The sequence below is a fragment of the Hemiscyllium ocellatum genome, chromosome 6, assembly GCF_020745735.1.
Source record: "Hemiscyllium ocellatum isolate sHemOce1 chromosome 6, sHemOce1.pat.X.cur, whole genome shotgun sequence".
In the NCBI taxonomy this organism is placed as follows: Eukaryota; Metazoa; Chordata; class Chondrichthyes; order Orectolobiformes; family Hemiscylliidae; genus Hemiscyllium; species Hemiscyllium ocellatum.
In genome coordinates this window covers 99,932,480-99,950,069 of record NC_083406.1, presented here as the reverse complement: position 1 = coordinate 99,950,069, position 17,590 = coordinate 99,932,480, and the positions used below count along the sequence as shown (strand labels likewise).

At 39.0% G+C, this 17,590-nt stretch overlaps 1 protein-coding gene across 2 annotated transcripts in view; it reads right to left on the bottom strand.

Moving 5' to 3' along the window:
- Positions 1-958: 958 nt before the first annotated feature.
- LOC132816834 (anosmin-1) overlaps positions 959-17,590 on the bottom strand; it is a 213,066-nt gene continuing 196,434 nt past the window's right edge. The window contains exons 9-14 of one of the 2 annotated variants that reach the window (XM_060826808.1): positions 17,266-17,415; positions 8,655-8,749; positions 6,300-6,471; positions 3,196-3,416; positions 2,177-2,318; positions 959-1,880 (exon numbers count right to left, since the gene is read on the bottom strand). In XM_060826808.1, the coding sequence (XP_060682791.1) occupies positions 1,828-1,880; positions 2,177-2,318; positions 3,196-3,416; positions 6,300-6,471; positions 8,655-8,749; positions 17,266-17,415 (833 nt within the window). In that variant the 3' untranslated portion in view covers positions 959-1,827. The remainder of the gene's footprint in view (positions 1,881-2,176; positions 2,319-3,195; positions 3,417-6,299; positions 6,472-8,654; positions 8,750-17,265; positions 17,416-17,590) is intronic. The other variant, XM_060826809.1, reaches the window with a different exon arrangement.

Here is a 17,590-nt window from a genome sequence, read left to right as displayed (position 1 = left end):
GAAATGGAGGACTATGTTGTAAATGAGTTGAAGATGGGTCTTGGTGATGTGGTGAGGCTGGAGCATGTCTGATGCCAGCCCCTGTGGATAGAAGCAGGTGCAGGCAGCTGTATGGACTGTCACCTGAGATGCTGGGGACTGCTGTCCCAAGTTCCAACTGACAACCCAACTTGGTGGAATAGGCTGCTGACTTTATCCAAAACCAGATCCCAAAGATGGCAAGACATTGAGGAGTCATTCCAAAGGGGTTCCACCATTTTCCAGCCCTTTGGCTTCCAAGTACATCTTTACAAAGCCTGGAAAATTCTGCTGTTTTAACTCTATTCCACGGCCACCTGATATGCTAAGTATATGCTGCATTTTGTGTGTCTATTTTAAATTACTATTCATATTTCATTCACTTATTAGATTCAGGACTTTCTTGTCTGTAAATTGCCCAATATTATTTGGCAACATTTACAACTTCTTTATTACAATTATTGAACTCAGAGGAGGCCATTTAGCCCAGGAGTCTGCACTAGCTATTTCAAAGATCAATCACCCACCATTGACACAGTCACCCACCATTGCTCCACATCCACACAACTCTCTCTTTTTGATCTCTTTTTGAAGGCTGCTCCTGAATATGAATCCGCCACATTATAAGGTGGTGTTCTGCAAATTCAATTGCTATTGACATTCATGCCATAGTTAAAACGATTAAATCCCAGCCACAAGGGAAGAACAGGACCTGGGTCTAGATATCACTCAGTGGAGGTGCAGACTGCAGATCCCATTTCAGCCTAATACCTGAACCATCCTTCTCATTCACAATAAAAAGACCTTGCCAACAAACTCAATACTCATCTATAATTTATCGATATACAAAGTATTCTGTGAATTAATCTGATAGGTAAGTACGTTATTATTTTTTTAAATATGGAGCTCTAATCACAAACATTTTGTCCACACCACATACTTGTTTAGGGAAGTTATTTAATACTTCAACAATATGTACAAAGTCTAACATGAAAATATTGGGTAATGTAACTTACAACAAACTCTATTTACAATTCAATTTTTACAAAATGTCTTTACAAGAGGTTCATTATCTCAAAGACAACCGAGATACACTAAATGGACCAAAAATGGTGTTATACAGTAATAAATATTGATCTAAAAATGACTGTAATGAGGATCATGATTTCTACAGCCAGTTCAGTAATAGACAATACAGTACAGGTATTTCCACACTACATATCATTCCAATATTAAAAAGTAAATAATTTGTACATATAGACTTTGTTAATTATTCTGTAAACTGTATCATGTTAATATATTCAGCAGAGGTAACATAGACATAAGATTCATGCCTACATGGAACACTGACGGGTCTACCATGCAACCATATTTTGTCAACATCTGATAAGATTCATTTACATTATAATTTAATAACTTTATTACATGCAATAGATTAATTAACTGACATTATTATCATTCCCAGTTAAAATATTCAGCTTCTAGTCACATTTTCCTAACTGTCTGTCAATCACAGGTATCCACGGGAAATATGTAAAATGTTGCATATATCTGGATCAGCACATTCAACAAAACAGGTTAATAAATAGCACAATTTCAAAGCCATCCTCTGAAGGTACATTACAGTGATGATAACATTGAAGCATACAATTTTTATGGCACTGATTTGATCACCTAATTTTAAAGGAGCATCTGGAGGGAGACAGTCTTCTGCCTTCAGTTTCTATTGGGAAGGGGACATGAACCTTATTTTTATTCTCGTCACATCAACAGTCCTTAAGTATCTTCTGTAATGTTATTAGAATTGCTTCAGTGTTTTACTGATACTGGTTTTTGCTGCTGATGATGTTTCAGTCTGGAGCCTGAAATAAAACAGATGAGAGACTGGCATGAAGGAATAAAACACCATACAGAAATCGTACCAAAGTCACATGCTTTTACCATTGATATGTATTAACATCAATATGTGAAGATGAGAGAAATAAAATTGCCAGGTGACAATGAATATACATGCTAATTAATTTACATGTACATATTAAATTCTTTAAGATAAATTCTGACAAATTCATCATCTGTAATTAGTACCTCATGCATTCAAAGTATTGACAATCTATGACATTATTCTCGATAACAGGATAGTGGAGACACTGAAGCTTACTGTATAAGAGGGATGAAGATAAACTAGGTGTCTGGAATGTTTTGACAGTAGCTGGTCCCTCTCCAGCTGTAGTCAGTAGTTGTACCTCCAACCTATAACATGTTGATGGCCTCAGGTTGAGGACAATGAGCGAGTGATGGTCCTGAACAAGAGAAGCACAATGATTCAGCATTCTTTTCTGAAATGTTGAATCTAATTGGCTTTACAGAATACACAGAATTCCCTACTGTGGTTAAACAAAATATAACTTCCTTCAGATTATGGAACACCAAAAATATCTGCATTAATTAGTAGCATGGAGTTCATTATGAGAACCAAGAAAGTAGCCTTTGCCTATCAGACCAGTTTGGTATATTTTAAGAGAAAATATGTAAATATATTAAAAGAAAATAGTTCTATTGCTTTACCTATATTTACACAATTTTATTCATGTGATCTATTACACCACTATCTTTTATGCTCATTTCATTGTGAATTTTTGCAGCACTTAAAATCAAAGGTACAGAAAAGATTATGCATTTTATCTTGCTTGATGGAGTTTTCATATCACAGTTGTTTCCATGTGATCCATGAATTATTGTGCAAGATTAGCAAAGGGCTATTATAATCAAAATCAATTGGGGAAAATCCTCATTAATGTTCCTACTCATGGAGTGCTGCACTTGAATGCCCCAGGCTCTTCAGTTCAACACAAACGTTCACTGCTATGAACATGCTCAGCGTTCAGATAAGAGCTTTACCTTTTCTTTCAAATCAACCTGTTCAAAGATGTTCGCCTCTGGAGCAGGTGGGACTTGAACACGGACCTCCTAGTCTAGGGGTAGGGACACTACTGATCTGCCACAAGATGGTCTCATATGGGTGAAAGAAGACCCACTCTGCATTAACTTTGATCAGCTGATGGCCAGTGTGTCCCTGATTTTCTGGTCAGGTAAGGCGCCACATCAGGAGCATCCAAAACAGGAAAAGGTGCCAATAAACTGTTTGAGACTACAGTTGAATAATAGCAACAGACTTACTGGTGGCAATATTTGTGACTGGGATATAATGCTGTTCGGTAGGCTGTTTTGTCGGCTTTCCGTGGTCACCTCAGCCCAGGTAACCTGAAATCCTGTTATCGGATGATGAAGCTGTGCTTTAGATACTCTCCAGTGGAAGTGTCCTGTAATGTTCCCTGCATGAATGATGAATGATGCTGACAGATTTTCAGGTTTCACCAACACTTTGGGAATAGTTGTCACTGTAAAAGAGGAAAACAGTTCACACAACTGCCTGATTTTTAAACTTAGTTATCTATCTGCCTGCCTCATCAGCAATTAAAATATCCGATGAAAGATAACTTTTTGCAAATTCTGCTAAATCCTAATTGAACTTCCTCATTCTTCAGGCAAAGCACAAAATTTTAATATTTGTTTTTAAACTTAAAGAACACAATCTTTTAGAAGAACAAAGCTTTTCACTGTGCCTCGGTACACATGACAATAAATTCAATTTAATGTTTTGTGCTTAAAACTATCAACATATACATCAAGGACATTATACAAAAAAGTGCAGGTATCTCAACAATCTAGACTATATAAGCTCTAAATGTTTGCAGAATTTACTTTTTAGATTAGATTACTTTTTTTATTAGATTAGATTACTTACAGTGTGGAAACAGGCCCTTCGGCCCAACAAGTCCACACCGACCCGCCGAAGCGCAACCCACCCATACCCCTACATATACCCCTTACCTAACACTACGGGCAATTTAGCATAGCCAATTCACCTGAACCACACATCTTTGGACTGTGGGAGGAAACCGGAGCACCCGGAGGAAACCCACACAGACACGGGGAGAACGTGAAAACTCCACACAGTCAGTCGCCTGAGGCAGGAATTGAACCCAGGTCCCTGGCGCTGTGAGGCAGCAGTGCTAACCACTGTGCCACCGTGCCGCCCTAAAACTTCTGAAAGACTGTAGTGGAACCAAACATCCAAAAAACTGGTTTGTGGGAGCTGTTCTGCTATTTAATCCTATCCACAAGTACGTTTGGCAGCTATCCATGTGTGACTGCTCAGACCAATTTTAGAACAAGTTTTCCAATTGTATTTGGATGTTTTTCCAAGATTAGTTTCATCAGAAAATATATGAAAATGGGATTTGTACAGCTCCTGCGGCTGCAAATTGATCTGGGCTTAAGCTTAAGATTCATCCATAAAGTCAGAGGAGCAGCCAATCCTATAAGCCAATTGCAAAATCTAATCATATAAATGATAATGGCATAAGGTGACAAGGAAGAAGCATGAAGAGTGTTTGGTGGGGACAGGGAATGAGTGGGTGAGGGTTAGAGGGATGTCTTTGGTGTAATTTTCTGACTGATTAAACCACAGGTTAATGCTGGAGTGAGCAACAACCCCAGCACCCAACCCAATCTGCAGCAGGCAGCCTCCACTCTCCTTCTGGGGTTCACTTAGACAGCCTTCCCAAGGAAAGCTGCTCACCAGTCTCTCAGGTTTGGGGCCAGGAAATATCCTTTCGCTGCACTTTGGACTTGGGAATGAAAATCAGGCACTTCCAATCAGCGGCGTCCAATTCTGGAGACACACGTTCAGAAGAATTATATGATACAGAATAGACTTAACAGAACTTAACTTCCAAGGTGAGTTAACCTCAGTTATAGGAAAGATTGACGAAGCTCAGATTGTTCTGCTTGAAACAGAGGATGTTCTGAAGAAGATCTGATGAAGAGAAAGAGCAGCCTCAAAATGTTAAATCTCCACAGATGCTGCCGGACCTGCTGAAGCTCTCCAGTATTTCTCTTTTTAATTTGAGATTTCTCGCATCCACAGCAGTTTATTCAAATGCATATTTCACATCAGTTGCAAAATATATTGTGCTTTTGTTACAGGAATTACAAACATAGAGAGATGCCCAATAACCAAACTGTCACAAATGAGTTGAAGGTAGGTTCAACTGCAATCAGGTTTGGACAGAAAATGTTCATCACCTCCATTAATTCCAGCACATAGTGGGGAGGTTCAACAGCACCAGAGACTGTGGGTGGAACTGACCCTTTTTCATCTGAGGTGTTTTGTAGCGTGAGATTCACAATGTCTGATCCATCATGCCTTGAAGCGACATGTCTCACGCAATTTTCTGCTCCTCACCTCAGTAATTGTGCAACAAGGCTCTTTGGCACCCTTCCTGGGGAATCACACAGCAGGAAAAGTGAACATATATGGGATTGCTGGGCTCTGTTCAGCTCCAAAACACTTCAGAGGCTGTCGTAGTGTGGTTCTCGACCTTAATCACTAAGGACATGGCCCAGAAAGCTAAGGTGCAGCCTGCTTGATGGACAGGGACATGGAGTTGCTGGTGACAGTGTGGTGGAGAGGATTGTCATCCTTTCTCCATTTGACTGTCAGAGGAGGCTATGCTATCAGACCCAGCAAGCCTGGACCCAGATAGCAACTTGGGTCAGTCTCTGTCCTGGGTGAATAGAGATGCTCAGCTGTTTGAGAAGAAGATCAAGTAAGAAGGAACTTCACTGCTCGACAAGACTAAGTATCACTGCTATATCACATTCAAAGAACCACCACTCTAACTCTGCCAATGCACATTCACACATTTCACCAAGGCTTATTATTAAAACTCTCCACATGCACATCCAGCCAAAGGCTTTCACTCACTTCATCATTCTCCCTGCCCTCAGCATGTCCTACCCCCTCACTTAGGCAAAAACAATGACTGCAGATGTTGGAAACCAGATTCTGGAGTAGAGTGGTGCTGGAAAAGCACAGCAGTTCAGGCAGCATCCGAGAAGCAGGAAAATCCGATGTTTCGGGCAAAAGCCTTTCATCTACCCCCTCACTTGCTCTGATTAGGAACGGCCCCAATAGCCATGAATCCTATCGAATGACTCAGTATCCACTTGCCCAAGTGGAGAATTACTGAGAAGGAGAACTCAGAAAACTGAGGAATTCAGACTGACAGCATTTTGGCAAATAGCAGGATTCTCGCCTCTCCACACTGTTGAGTTGGCATTCATTTATTTGTATGCTATTTTGTTTAGAAACATGAAGGTGGATAAAATAGAAACATCAATGGAAGAATATCATTCTATCATGTGGCTTTACTTACTCCCCTCTCCAGGACAGCTGCTGTGCTTGTGACCTTTGCCTCGAGAAGAGGAGCATGATGGGGTTGTGAAGATCACGGCCTCTGCTTTTCCTTGACCCTTGGCTGTTATTGCTTGGACTGTAACTTTATATTTGCAAGAGAAATATAGTCCTGGGAGAATTATGTAATTATCCTGTGTAGAAAATAAAATATTTTTTCTACTTATTGGGTTGATCTTATAGTTAGTCCTCTGGAATGGATTAAGTCATGAAGCAGATCAATATTTTAATGATGATTTTGCAACGGTTATACTTTATGAGAGAAAGATAAATCTGACATTATTATTTTCATATTTGCAACTGCAGACAAATACCACATAGCATTAGGAGACCTGTTTAATATGTTGCATTTGTAATTATTTTCAACATTCATGTCTTCTGATTTTTTTGTTTGATTGTCACTTGTGCACTACTGCAATATTTATTAGTTTAGAGTAAACAAGTCTACTTTTCAGGAACTGTCAGGCTTTTGCTTCGGTGCTATTTTGCCATGCTTAAAATGGGATGGATAATAAAATTAGAACCACCACTGTGGACTGGGCTCTACCACAGCCATCTGTCTCCTGTCGCTGGGGCTGGGACAATTTTGGATCCATCTTGCCTTGGATCCCGTGTGCTTTTGCATTCTTTGTCTGTTTCCCCTGTGGGACTTTGTCAGGGACCTTCCTGGTGTCCATGTAAACTACATCAGGTGCTCTACCATCATCTACACGGTGGGTCACATCCTCAAAATGTTCCAGTAGGTTTGTTGGTCATGGCTCCCTCTGACAAGGCCATACTCACTGTCCCTGATTGGACATTACCTGTCTAAGTGGATGTTCCTTCTCTCCAGTGGTTTCTCTATTGCTTATGTGGGACTCGCTGGTTTATGGTTCCCTGGACTCTCTTTACTGCGCTTCTTTAATTTTCTAATCTTTTCTTCCTCAGAATTTTTTATTAATGATCTGTAACAAGGTGAATTTGTATATAAAATGGCACGATAATGTGGTGATTTCTAAACTTTTCACAGTACTCATTCGAGTACATGTGACAATAAAGCTAACTCACTTCAATTCAATTCAACCCCAATGCCTATTTTTAATGTAGGCCAGATTTTGTGGAGCACCATGGTCCTCATGCTGTCCACTTGACATTAAGGTGATCAGCTACCTCATGCTCAATGCCCCACCATAAATTCCACAGATCAGGATAGGTGCAGGAATTCCCCTTCATCTGAAACCCCACTTATGGTAGAGGGTAAAATCCAGCTCAGGCCAATTAGTGTAGGGCAGATTGGGGCCTATAGTGACTTGGAAAGGAAAGCAGCAGGGTTGGGTTGCTGAAATATAATTCACATTTCAAAATAATAAATGTTTAAAAAGCATCATGTATTCAGCAAACATCAATCACAGGACCCCTTGATCACTCTGTGGGGTGTTGAAGGGCGACATGGTGGCTCAGTGGTTAACATTGCTACCTGACAGCACCAGGAACCTGGGTTTGATTCCTGTGTGGAGTTTGCACATTCTCCCTGTGTCTGCACAGGTCTCCTCTGGTGCTCCAGTTTCCTCCTACAGTCCAAGATGTTGGGTGGATTGGCCATGCTAAATTGCCCACAGTGTGTAGGGATATGCAGACTAGGTGGATTAATCACAGGAAATAAAGGATTACGGAGATGGGGTGGGTTAGGGTGTGATGCTCTTCGCAGGGTCGGTGTGGACTCAATGGGCATAATGGCCTGCTTCCACACTATAGAGATTCTGTGATTCAATATAACTGAGTTCAGCATCAGCAGAGACACTACAATAGATCTGTGCCTTGGCTAGGCAGGATAAAAAAAATCTCCTCGAGGATTCCCATTCCAGATTGTGTCCAGCAATCCTGATAGATGTGCATTTCTGTGATACTGTTTAACAACTGGTTTGATGAGCAAAATGAAACATGTCATCATTTTACTGTACTTTCTGCAATGACCATACTGAACTGTTTTGTATTGTACTGAAAACTAATTTATGAATAAAGTATATTTTTGCAAAGAAATGTGTGTTTATCAGGTAGGGACAGACTTTTTGGGATGATGCAATATTTCCCAAAGCCAAATTTGATATTTTCTGTCAAAATGTACATAATAAGTAATGATATGGGGATGAACTTTCTGAGAATTCTAGTTGACTGTCAAGACATATAACAAGTACGAAGTAGAGAGAATTGCAGGAAGGCTATACAAATGAACAGAACTCCAACTCTCATAATTGAAGTTCATACTATAGAAGCTCATTAAAGTCATGCGCTCATGATCAATTAACATAAGAAAGAAAGATGAGGTGTTGGAACCTACATGAGAGATGGCTTTTCTGGAAACTGTAGTCTGATTGTGCGTACAGGATTCCGGCATCCACTGAACAAGGTATCGCTCCACAACATTACGTGGATCTGGAAACAAAGCAACTCACATGTTATCATCCAATAAACATTCTAGACCAAATTGGAAGACATTATCAATCCCATGTGACAAAATAATCAGATTTGACAAACAAAATGTTCAGGGAAATATTTGGTCTGAAGAACGATAATGCCAAGTACTTTGACTTTTTTTGGAATGAGGAAATGTTGACAAGAATTGAAAACAGATCTGTTGTTCTGATTCAAGGTGGGGTCCAATTCAACCATCGACATGAGTCAGTGCTATCCTTGAGGTCTCTAGGAGAAGCGCAGCAGGTCAGGCAGCATCCAAGGAACAGGAGATTCGACGTTTCGGGCATAAGCCCTTCTTCAGGAATCATAATTCAGGCTTATGTCCGAAACATCGAATCTCCAGTTCCTTGGATGCTGCCTGACCTGCTGCGCTTTTTCAGCAACACATTTTCAGCTCTGATCTCCAGCATCTGCAGACCTCACTTTCTCCCGTCTCTAGGAGAAGTATACCTTTCCAACTTCAGATCTTGCTTCAGTGAAAATTCTCAACAAATGGAAATGAACAGTTAAAGTCAGCAATTGAGATTTAGGCTGCGTGGATCTGACCAACACATATCCTGGAAATTGGAATTCTGTTTTTTAACATTTGGATAAGTAAGCACGATGATCCTCTGCAACTTCACAAGTGGCGGCGATTTGGGCTCATTAGCAGCATGAAAAGAGTCAGGGTGAACTAACATGATTAACTTTGTTATATACAGAGGTCAAATTAGAATCTCTCCGTCCAAGTGACAAGTATTATATACATTTGATTACCTGCGTTAAGCATTTGTTGCATGTGCACTCTCTCCCCACCAGAGTTTTTTTAATATTGACAGTGAAATGGACAAATCTCTGCTCCTGAAACAAACAGCTCGAGGTTTGAGGTAGTCATCTGTTCTCGGCTGCTTTGCTCTGACCACATTGAACCACACTAAAATTGCACACAACATATGAATGCAAACTCACATAATCTCAGAAAATACATTTGCTGGGAAAATCCTCTTTATTGAGTCAACAAGACCTGTTGGGCGTGTAGAGTTAACATTTTGAAAAACACAAAGAAAACCAAGTGTACAATGGCCCAATTGTTTCTCAACTGTATGTTTGGCTGGCCTACAAATAAAAAGCTGTCAGCATCAGTGGTTGGTTAAAACTTGAAGTTTGATTAAAATGCTATGAGCACATCATGTAACTAAAGCCAATTCCACAAAATACACAAGCATTTCTCAGTTAAATTTTGCTATTCCCCACCTCAAATAATAGGGTAAACATGTTGTGTTTGTTACTTAGTCATACATTTCGAAAGCTTTGTGGTTTGACAGTCAAGTTGCATGCAGTCATGACTTCATATTTTCTGGGTAGTATTCTCATTGTTGACCTTCATCAATAGAAATGTATGAGTGTAGATGAGAACAGACTCCCAGATTCACAGTTTTACAGTTTCAGGCTGAAGAACATCAAAATAAACCAATAGAATTAAAACATCTCTACTTGATATCACAAATCATTTGCCTCCATTTTTAAAGCTAATCTGAACAACAAAATTCAAAATGCTAACCTACATTAATCAATGATTCAGCATTTGATTGGACACCAAAAGTTTGTTTGCAGTTTTACGATCAAAGCAACTCTTTGATAACTGCAGCTCTCTGCTGTTGAAAACAATTTGGAAGCTTCATGAAATACAAAATGACTGAGAAAGCAATAAAATGTAATATTGATCAGACACTCCTGCAAATGGGACTTCCTGATAAGTCTAATTTGTCATATAGCTTGCTTCATTGGCATAAATGACCAGCATGAGACTTTTGGGCATTACAGAAGCAGATCCCTGGGACTTTACAGATTACAAACATTACTCTACTGGTAAGTGCAAAAGGCATGAGTCAAATTAGCACTCCCAAAATAGACAAAACACAATTAGACACCTATTTTAGAAATTCAATAGCAAAGGTCAATTATTTCATCAATTCAAGTTAATGAGAGATAAATAAAATGAAACTGTAATGGGCAAACACTATATAGAATGTAATTTATTCTAGCAATGTCCTAGCAAACATTATGGTGCCCTGTCAAGCAAAGTTCATTGCCACAGCAGTAATCTCGAAAATCTACCCTAATGTATTGATTAAATATCAAACTATTGATACTATACACAGAATATATCAGATCTACAACCTTTAAACAGGAGTTCAATATCACATATCTCAACATTATTATATACCATCTAAAAGACACTAAACTACCTCATCATTAAACTGCCATGAGCATGAAAATTGTCATGAAGCAATAGATGAACAATGAACATTGTGCACAGGATCCTAGTGACAAACTAGTGGGCATTTTTTTTTGTTTTAGGAGCACTAAAAGGACTTTTACAACCAATTCAAAATAATCCTATAATCCATCTAGTAAGAAGCACCATTTGTGGTGACAGACAATGAGAGCAGTGGCCATACATCGAAGATAAACTAGAGACATCAGTACAATAATGTACTGCAACAAATCTCTATAATTGTTGGGAAGATTAAGCACCCTTCTTCTACAGTCTGATCAGTTACTGCATAAGTAGGATGTTTGGATAATTACTTTCCTAACTCTTGTTATGACAGGTGGCCATTTATGTGACCTGTGTGAATATAACTGTTTATTGGAAAGTGCGAGACATTCCTGATTCTAATTGTGACTGAATACTGGAAAATTAAACTGACATCTGTCACACTAGGTGAACATTAATGCTGTATAGTCAACTACTGGATTGACAAACTGCATGAAATCAGATATTGGGTGTAGTTATACTGGTCAGTCGCTAGAATGGTAAGAAACTCAAAGGTGCTATTGTTTAAAGTCCTGCAACCTGGGCTTGACTTATCCCTGAAGACTCCAATATATCATCGTTTCATATACAGTAGTTCTTTTTATACTTCCTTTTCACTCAAGTGCCAATACCACTCTGCCCCAAGCCACTTTCAGGAAGGCTAAGTCAGGGGTGGGACAGCCACTTGCCAGCACTCAGGTGGATAGCCAGTTGAGGAACCTAATTAAGTTACTTCCTTAATTAAGGAACTTAATTCCTAATTAAGGAACTTATTAAATCTTCTCTCCCATAATGAAGGAAGTTTCTAGTCAGTCGGTGAGTTTCACACAACAGCTGAAACATGACCTGTTAGACATATTGGGGGAGGAGGGAAATCCTGCATTTTATCCTGCTCAGTACACCACCTTTCACACCCATCATGGTAGACAGACAACTGCTACAATTGCTAACCATTCAAAGGAACTTATATAAACCTATTAAATGTTTCCCTGATCTGCAAAGGATGCCTCCACTGTGAGGCATTACCTCTCTCTTCACTCTACTGTCTTGACCAGCAAACACCTCAAGCCATGGAGCTGTAATTACTAGAGAGTTTCCTACTGACCCTCCAATTTTGATACCCCACCTTAATTGGATGGCAATATCAGTCATTAATTTGTCAATTCAATCAAAAATCTGTGTTGGGTTACCACATCCCAATATGGTATGGTGTGGGAATTGCTTTTGACCCCAACTTTGGGAGCCTGATACAAAAAGAGAAGTCCTGCTGAAAGACTCTACACTCAAAGTTGCCATCTTTCCATTCCCCCAGTAAACTATCTTTTTCTCTAGTGCTCACTGTCAGCAAATGATATGGTTACGTGGTTGATCAAGAGATTAAGCTAACAGGATTAGCAAAGATTTTTTAACATCTTCTTGGGCCCAAAAGACTAATCAAGCCTTGTTTGGCTGAAATTTACAAGTATTTGTAGAAAATATAGACCAGTTGTAATATTTTCTCAGAATCTATCTGCTAACCTCAAAAATGTACTGATAAATACAACAACTACTAATTAACTCATACACACAAAGATTTATACCTGAACCTTTCACAATTTCTATGCCTCTATTAATAGTGAGGAAAAAGATGATTTTAGTCATGATCATGAGAATCAAAATATCATTAAAAAATTCTTGAAAACTTCTGCTTTTTTTTAAGATGTGGACAAATTCGTGAGATGGATACACAGCCGCAGGTGAGAGCAAAGAAAGATTTATTATCAGCCTCTAACCATACCGTAGTATTCAGGTAATGGCTAAAAAAATTGTTTTTGTGTCTGAAGCTGTTTTAATTCTTTATATTGTCTCTACTATCCATTAATCTCTATGTAGGTGGACAAGGCAATACTATAACTTTTACTAATGGACATGATGATGAAGTAATAGCAGCAGTTATGATGTGTAGGATTTCCAATTCACAATAAAGAGAGTCCATGGGGAATTGCAACTTATGTTTCCAATGGGGAAGATGCCCATGTTAATATAATTGTTTTCTTATGCTATCCTTCATGACATGTGACTGAATCTCTCAGTTAAGGTATAACTGAGCAACCAAGAAGATATTTTTAAAACTTATTCATTGTGATGTGGGTGTCATTGGCTGTTATTTATTAACCATCTCTAATTGCACAGAGGATCTAGAACCACATGTAGGTCAGATCAGATAAAGACAGCAGATTTCCTTACATAAAGGATATTAGGGGATGGGCTTCACATGAACTAACAATGGTTACATGGTCATAATCAGGCCAAATCTTTAATTTTACTGATTTCAAATGTGACCACCCATGTGCCCGCATCATTAGCCTGGACTGCAAGCCTTCTACACTGTCTTTCCAGACTTAACAAGAGCTTAACATACAAGTTGAGCTATTCATAACCCAGTGATCATTTGCACCGGCCCTCCGGATGCCTGCTTATACTATATCAGGAAATGTATGGATCCACATTGCTGGAATTTTCATCCCAACAGCTCCCACTTCATCACTGTAACTTCACTGGAAAACTCAATCACAGTAAGATTAGTAGGTTCCCTGAGTCAATGAAGCCCACAAAACCTGTACTATATTATTTTTATGAAAGTGTCTATGGCAATCTGATTATTCTGCATGGCCTTAGATAAATGACACAAAGAATCACCCAAACACTTCTAGTTCCTTAGTAACATTCAGGTTTACTAAAATTGCCCTCTACATTTATTCTGAAGGTAAGGTGAGAGTGATTGCTCTTACTGACAGTGATATCAAGAAGCCCTTGGCAAATTGAAGTCAATAGCAATTAGAGAATTCTCCACAGGTTGGAGTAGCACAGAGGAGGGCGGTTGTGGATGCTGAAACAAAATTTTTCACCCCACGGATATTGCTGCAAGAGTTTCTCCTAGATCTACCCTCCTCAGCTAATTCATCAACTTCCTATCCTCCATCGTACAATCCAAAGTGAAGATATTAGCTGATGATTGCACAGTGCAGAGTCCCATTAGTAACCTCTCAGTGAAGCTCTCTATGCCTGATTGGAATACCTCCTGGGCAAGACTTAGGTTACGGCTGATTGTGGCAAGTGACATTTGCAGCATACGCGTATCAGGCAATGATCTTCTCCAACAAGGGAGAAGCCAATTATCCCTTGACATTCAACAGCATTACCATCACTGAATCCCTCACTGTCAACATCTTCAGGGTTACATTTGACCAGAAATATTACTGTGATTGTGAGAGTAAGTCAGAACAAGGAATACTACTGACTTGTCTGGTTGACTGAGGTTTCAACATCATGCAAGTTGCCGAACTCTGTCCAGGTCAAATGACACTTGTTAGGCATCCATCCACCACAGATGCTTAGTACAGTGGGGTGTGTCATCTACAAGATGCACAGCAACAACTTGCCAAAGCTCTTTCAATAGCATTTTTCGATTGGAGCCTTTCAAACCCATGCCCTTTATAAGGGCAGCAAATACATGGAAACGCCATCCCTCTTCAATTTCCCCTCCAAACTGCACACCATCTTGACTTGGAACTTTATCATTATTGCTTCATTGTTACTAAATCAAAATTCCTGTAAAAGCTGTTTTAAAAGGTAGCTCTTTAAAAAGTGTGGATGGCCAGTAAATGCTGACCTTGCCAGCAATATATCCCACAAATAAATTAAAACAAAAGAATGGCCAGTGGCATTCTTCTAACACTACTTTCTGGAATGGGATTTAGAAATGGAATTTGATTATGGTCTGTATCTGCTACCCTATTATTAGCTAAGCAATTCAATGTGCAATCAACTTTCTCCCTTTAAACAGGCCATTAAGGCATTCTGTGTGTGTGGGACACTGTACCAATTACCTTTGGGATGTTAGTTTGCACAGATTCTTGCTACAGCTGTTGGAAATGATGCCAATGAAGTACAGTGCTCCTTCCATTCCACAAGGGTGCCTTTTCTTTTGTTCATGAGATGTGAAGGTCATGGCCAAGTATTTGTTGCCCATTCCTAATTGCCCAGATGATAAATAGAGTTAACCACTTGCTGTGGATCTGGAGTCACATGTAGGCCAGACTAGGCAAGGTGTGAGGGTGGCAGATTTCCTTCCCCAAAGAACATTAGTGAAACAAATGGGTTTTTACAACAATTGATAATGGTTAGACAATTGCATTTACAATTTTTACACTAGTTGCTTTTTGATTGAATTCAAATTCTACCATCTGCTATAATGGGATTTAAACCCATGTCCCCCACGCAGTACCCTGAGGTTCTGGATTACTAATCCAATGATACTACAGAACCCCAGCAACAGGCAGAGAAGATTAGCTTTTTCTGTCATAAAGATAAATTTCGAGGAACCCTTTTGATGGTGTGTACCAATAAACTGGTTAACTGCAAAATATTTTACATTAACTGTCGTGATGTATTTTTAAATGTGACAAAATAAGGTCTATCCAATCTCCTTCAATGGAATCTTGGAACTTCACTCACAATGCCTTTCTGCTCTTTTGGTGTTCCAAAGCTCAGGGAAAGCTGAAGCATCTCAGATAAATGGATGATATTAACAAGTAACACAATAATACAGGCCAGTTTCTTCAAGCCACGAAGATATCACTGAATAGTAAATGAAAGAACCATTCTGCACTGCCAGCATCTTCAAAGAGCAATCCAAAATGTTTCACAATGTCCTTCTGTCTCTCCCTCTCTCATCTTCTATTTCAAACATCTATCAACTTTTCACTTGAAAGTTTTGAAGTTCCTTCCCTGAGGAGCAGAATGGCCTTTAGTAATGTCACACAGATTCTGGGAAATTTTAACAATGCATAACTTAAGATATTTTACTGAATCACTTACAAAATATACATTTATTTCTAGACGGTGCATATTACATAATTGAGATACAAAGGAGCAAATAAAGGTTGCAACCTAATTTTGGGAGTTTAAATGATATTATAAATAATTTCAGTATTAGTCTTAGTTATGATATTACATTCAAGTTGATCACCTTTGTCATTCCTAGTTAAATCAATCCTATTTTGAACAAGATCTGATTAAACAACTACTTTAGTCCCATCTGCTCAGAAAGGCATTTTTCCAGCTAAGGATGTTGGAAAATAAGAGAGTTTGTTACTTAATTTAAATTACTGCCACAATAATGATCTCACAATTAGCATACAGGACAAAGCAATGCAAAGCCACTATGACAATTATGGTATTAATGAAGCATTTTTAAAAACTTTTTATGAAACATGTTTCCTCCTCAATTTTCAATAGGAGTATCAAAACCTCTCTGGAAAGGAAGTCTATGGGCTGTGTCAAATGAATCAACTGAAGAATTAAAATGATCTTAGTTTCATAATAGTTCCTCATAGACCAGTACTACCTCTCCTTTTCCCAAGACAACCACCATCATTTAACCACTGTTATCTTTGTTTAGTGCTCTATATAGCCAACTGACTAAATCCACTTTCTAATCAACTTCGCGCCTTTAAGATGTCCTTTGGAATTTACTTCTTCAACGTTCCTTTGGTCACCTGTTTCAATAACTCTTTAGGTGACTTTATAATGCTCCTGCGAAGCAATCAAGGACAGTTTACTGTGTTAAAGGTGCTACATAAATGCAAGGTGGTGTAATTTTGAGTGCTTAGCCCTCCAATGAAGTTTTGCAAATTCATGTCATGTCAGACCTTTACTCCGAGGAGAAAAGGAAGAAAACGTTTATCCTATCACTCTAGCTGGATTCAAATCCCGGTCTTGGGAGGAGGAGGAATCACAGAATGATTACGGTGCAGAAGAAGGCCGTTTGACCCATCACGCTGGCACTGCTAAGAATAAGTGTTGTTAACCCAGTTTGACATCCACGCTGTTCCTTGAATAGTACAACTGCAATTCACAAAAAGGTGAGCACAAGAAATCAATAAAAGACAAGAAACCAGCGCCTTATGAAAAATAAATCATTAACAGATGAAAATACACCTTTAGCTGTAACAAATATTACTGCCAGACATCATCCAGAATTAATATCTATTCCTGCAGTCCTTGTTTTCCTAATGCTTCTCTCCTGTGGATGATAAATTTTACTGTTTCTTTCTTACACTGAAGAAAATGTGATATTGTGTGTCTAGGGTTACTTAAAGTTGGAAGATATGCATCTTAAAGTAATACATACCTTCCATTTTCTTCCAGTAAACTTTAACCTGAAGCTGATTGTCCTGATAGAAAGGGGCCCCAACATCAATGAGACGCATAGTTCTTTTCCCATGAGATGTTGGGAGGGCGTTGACAACACCATGTCTGGATTTTGTTGCTGAAGATGATCCTTTGAAGAAATAATGCCGGCATTAATCTAATTACTGACAAATAGCACATCATGTCTTCAGCAGTTGATGGATTACACCATCCAAATGCAAGTTCTGTTCAGTATTTTAGACAAGTTAAGATGACTTCAATCTCAATGCAGAAGAGGATTTGTGAAAATGGCTGCCTTGGTTCAT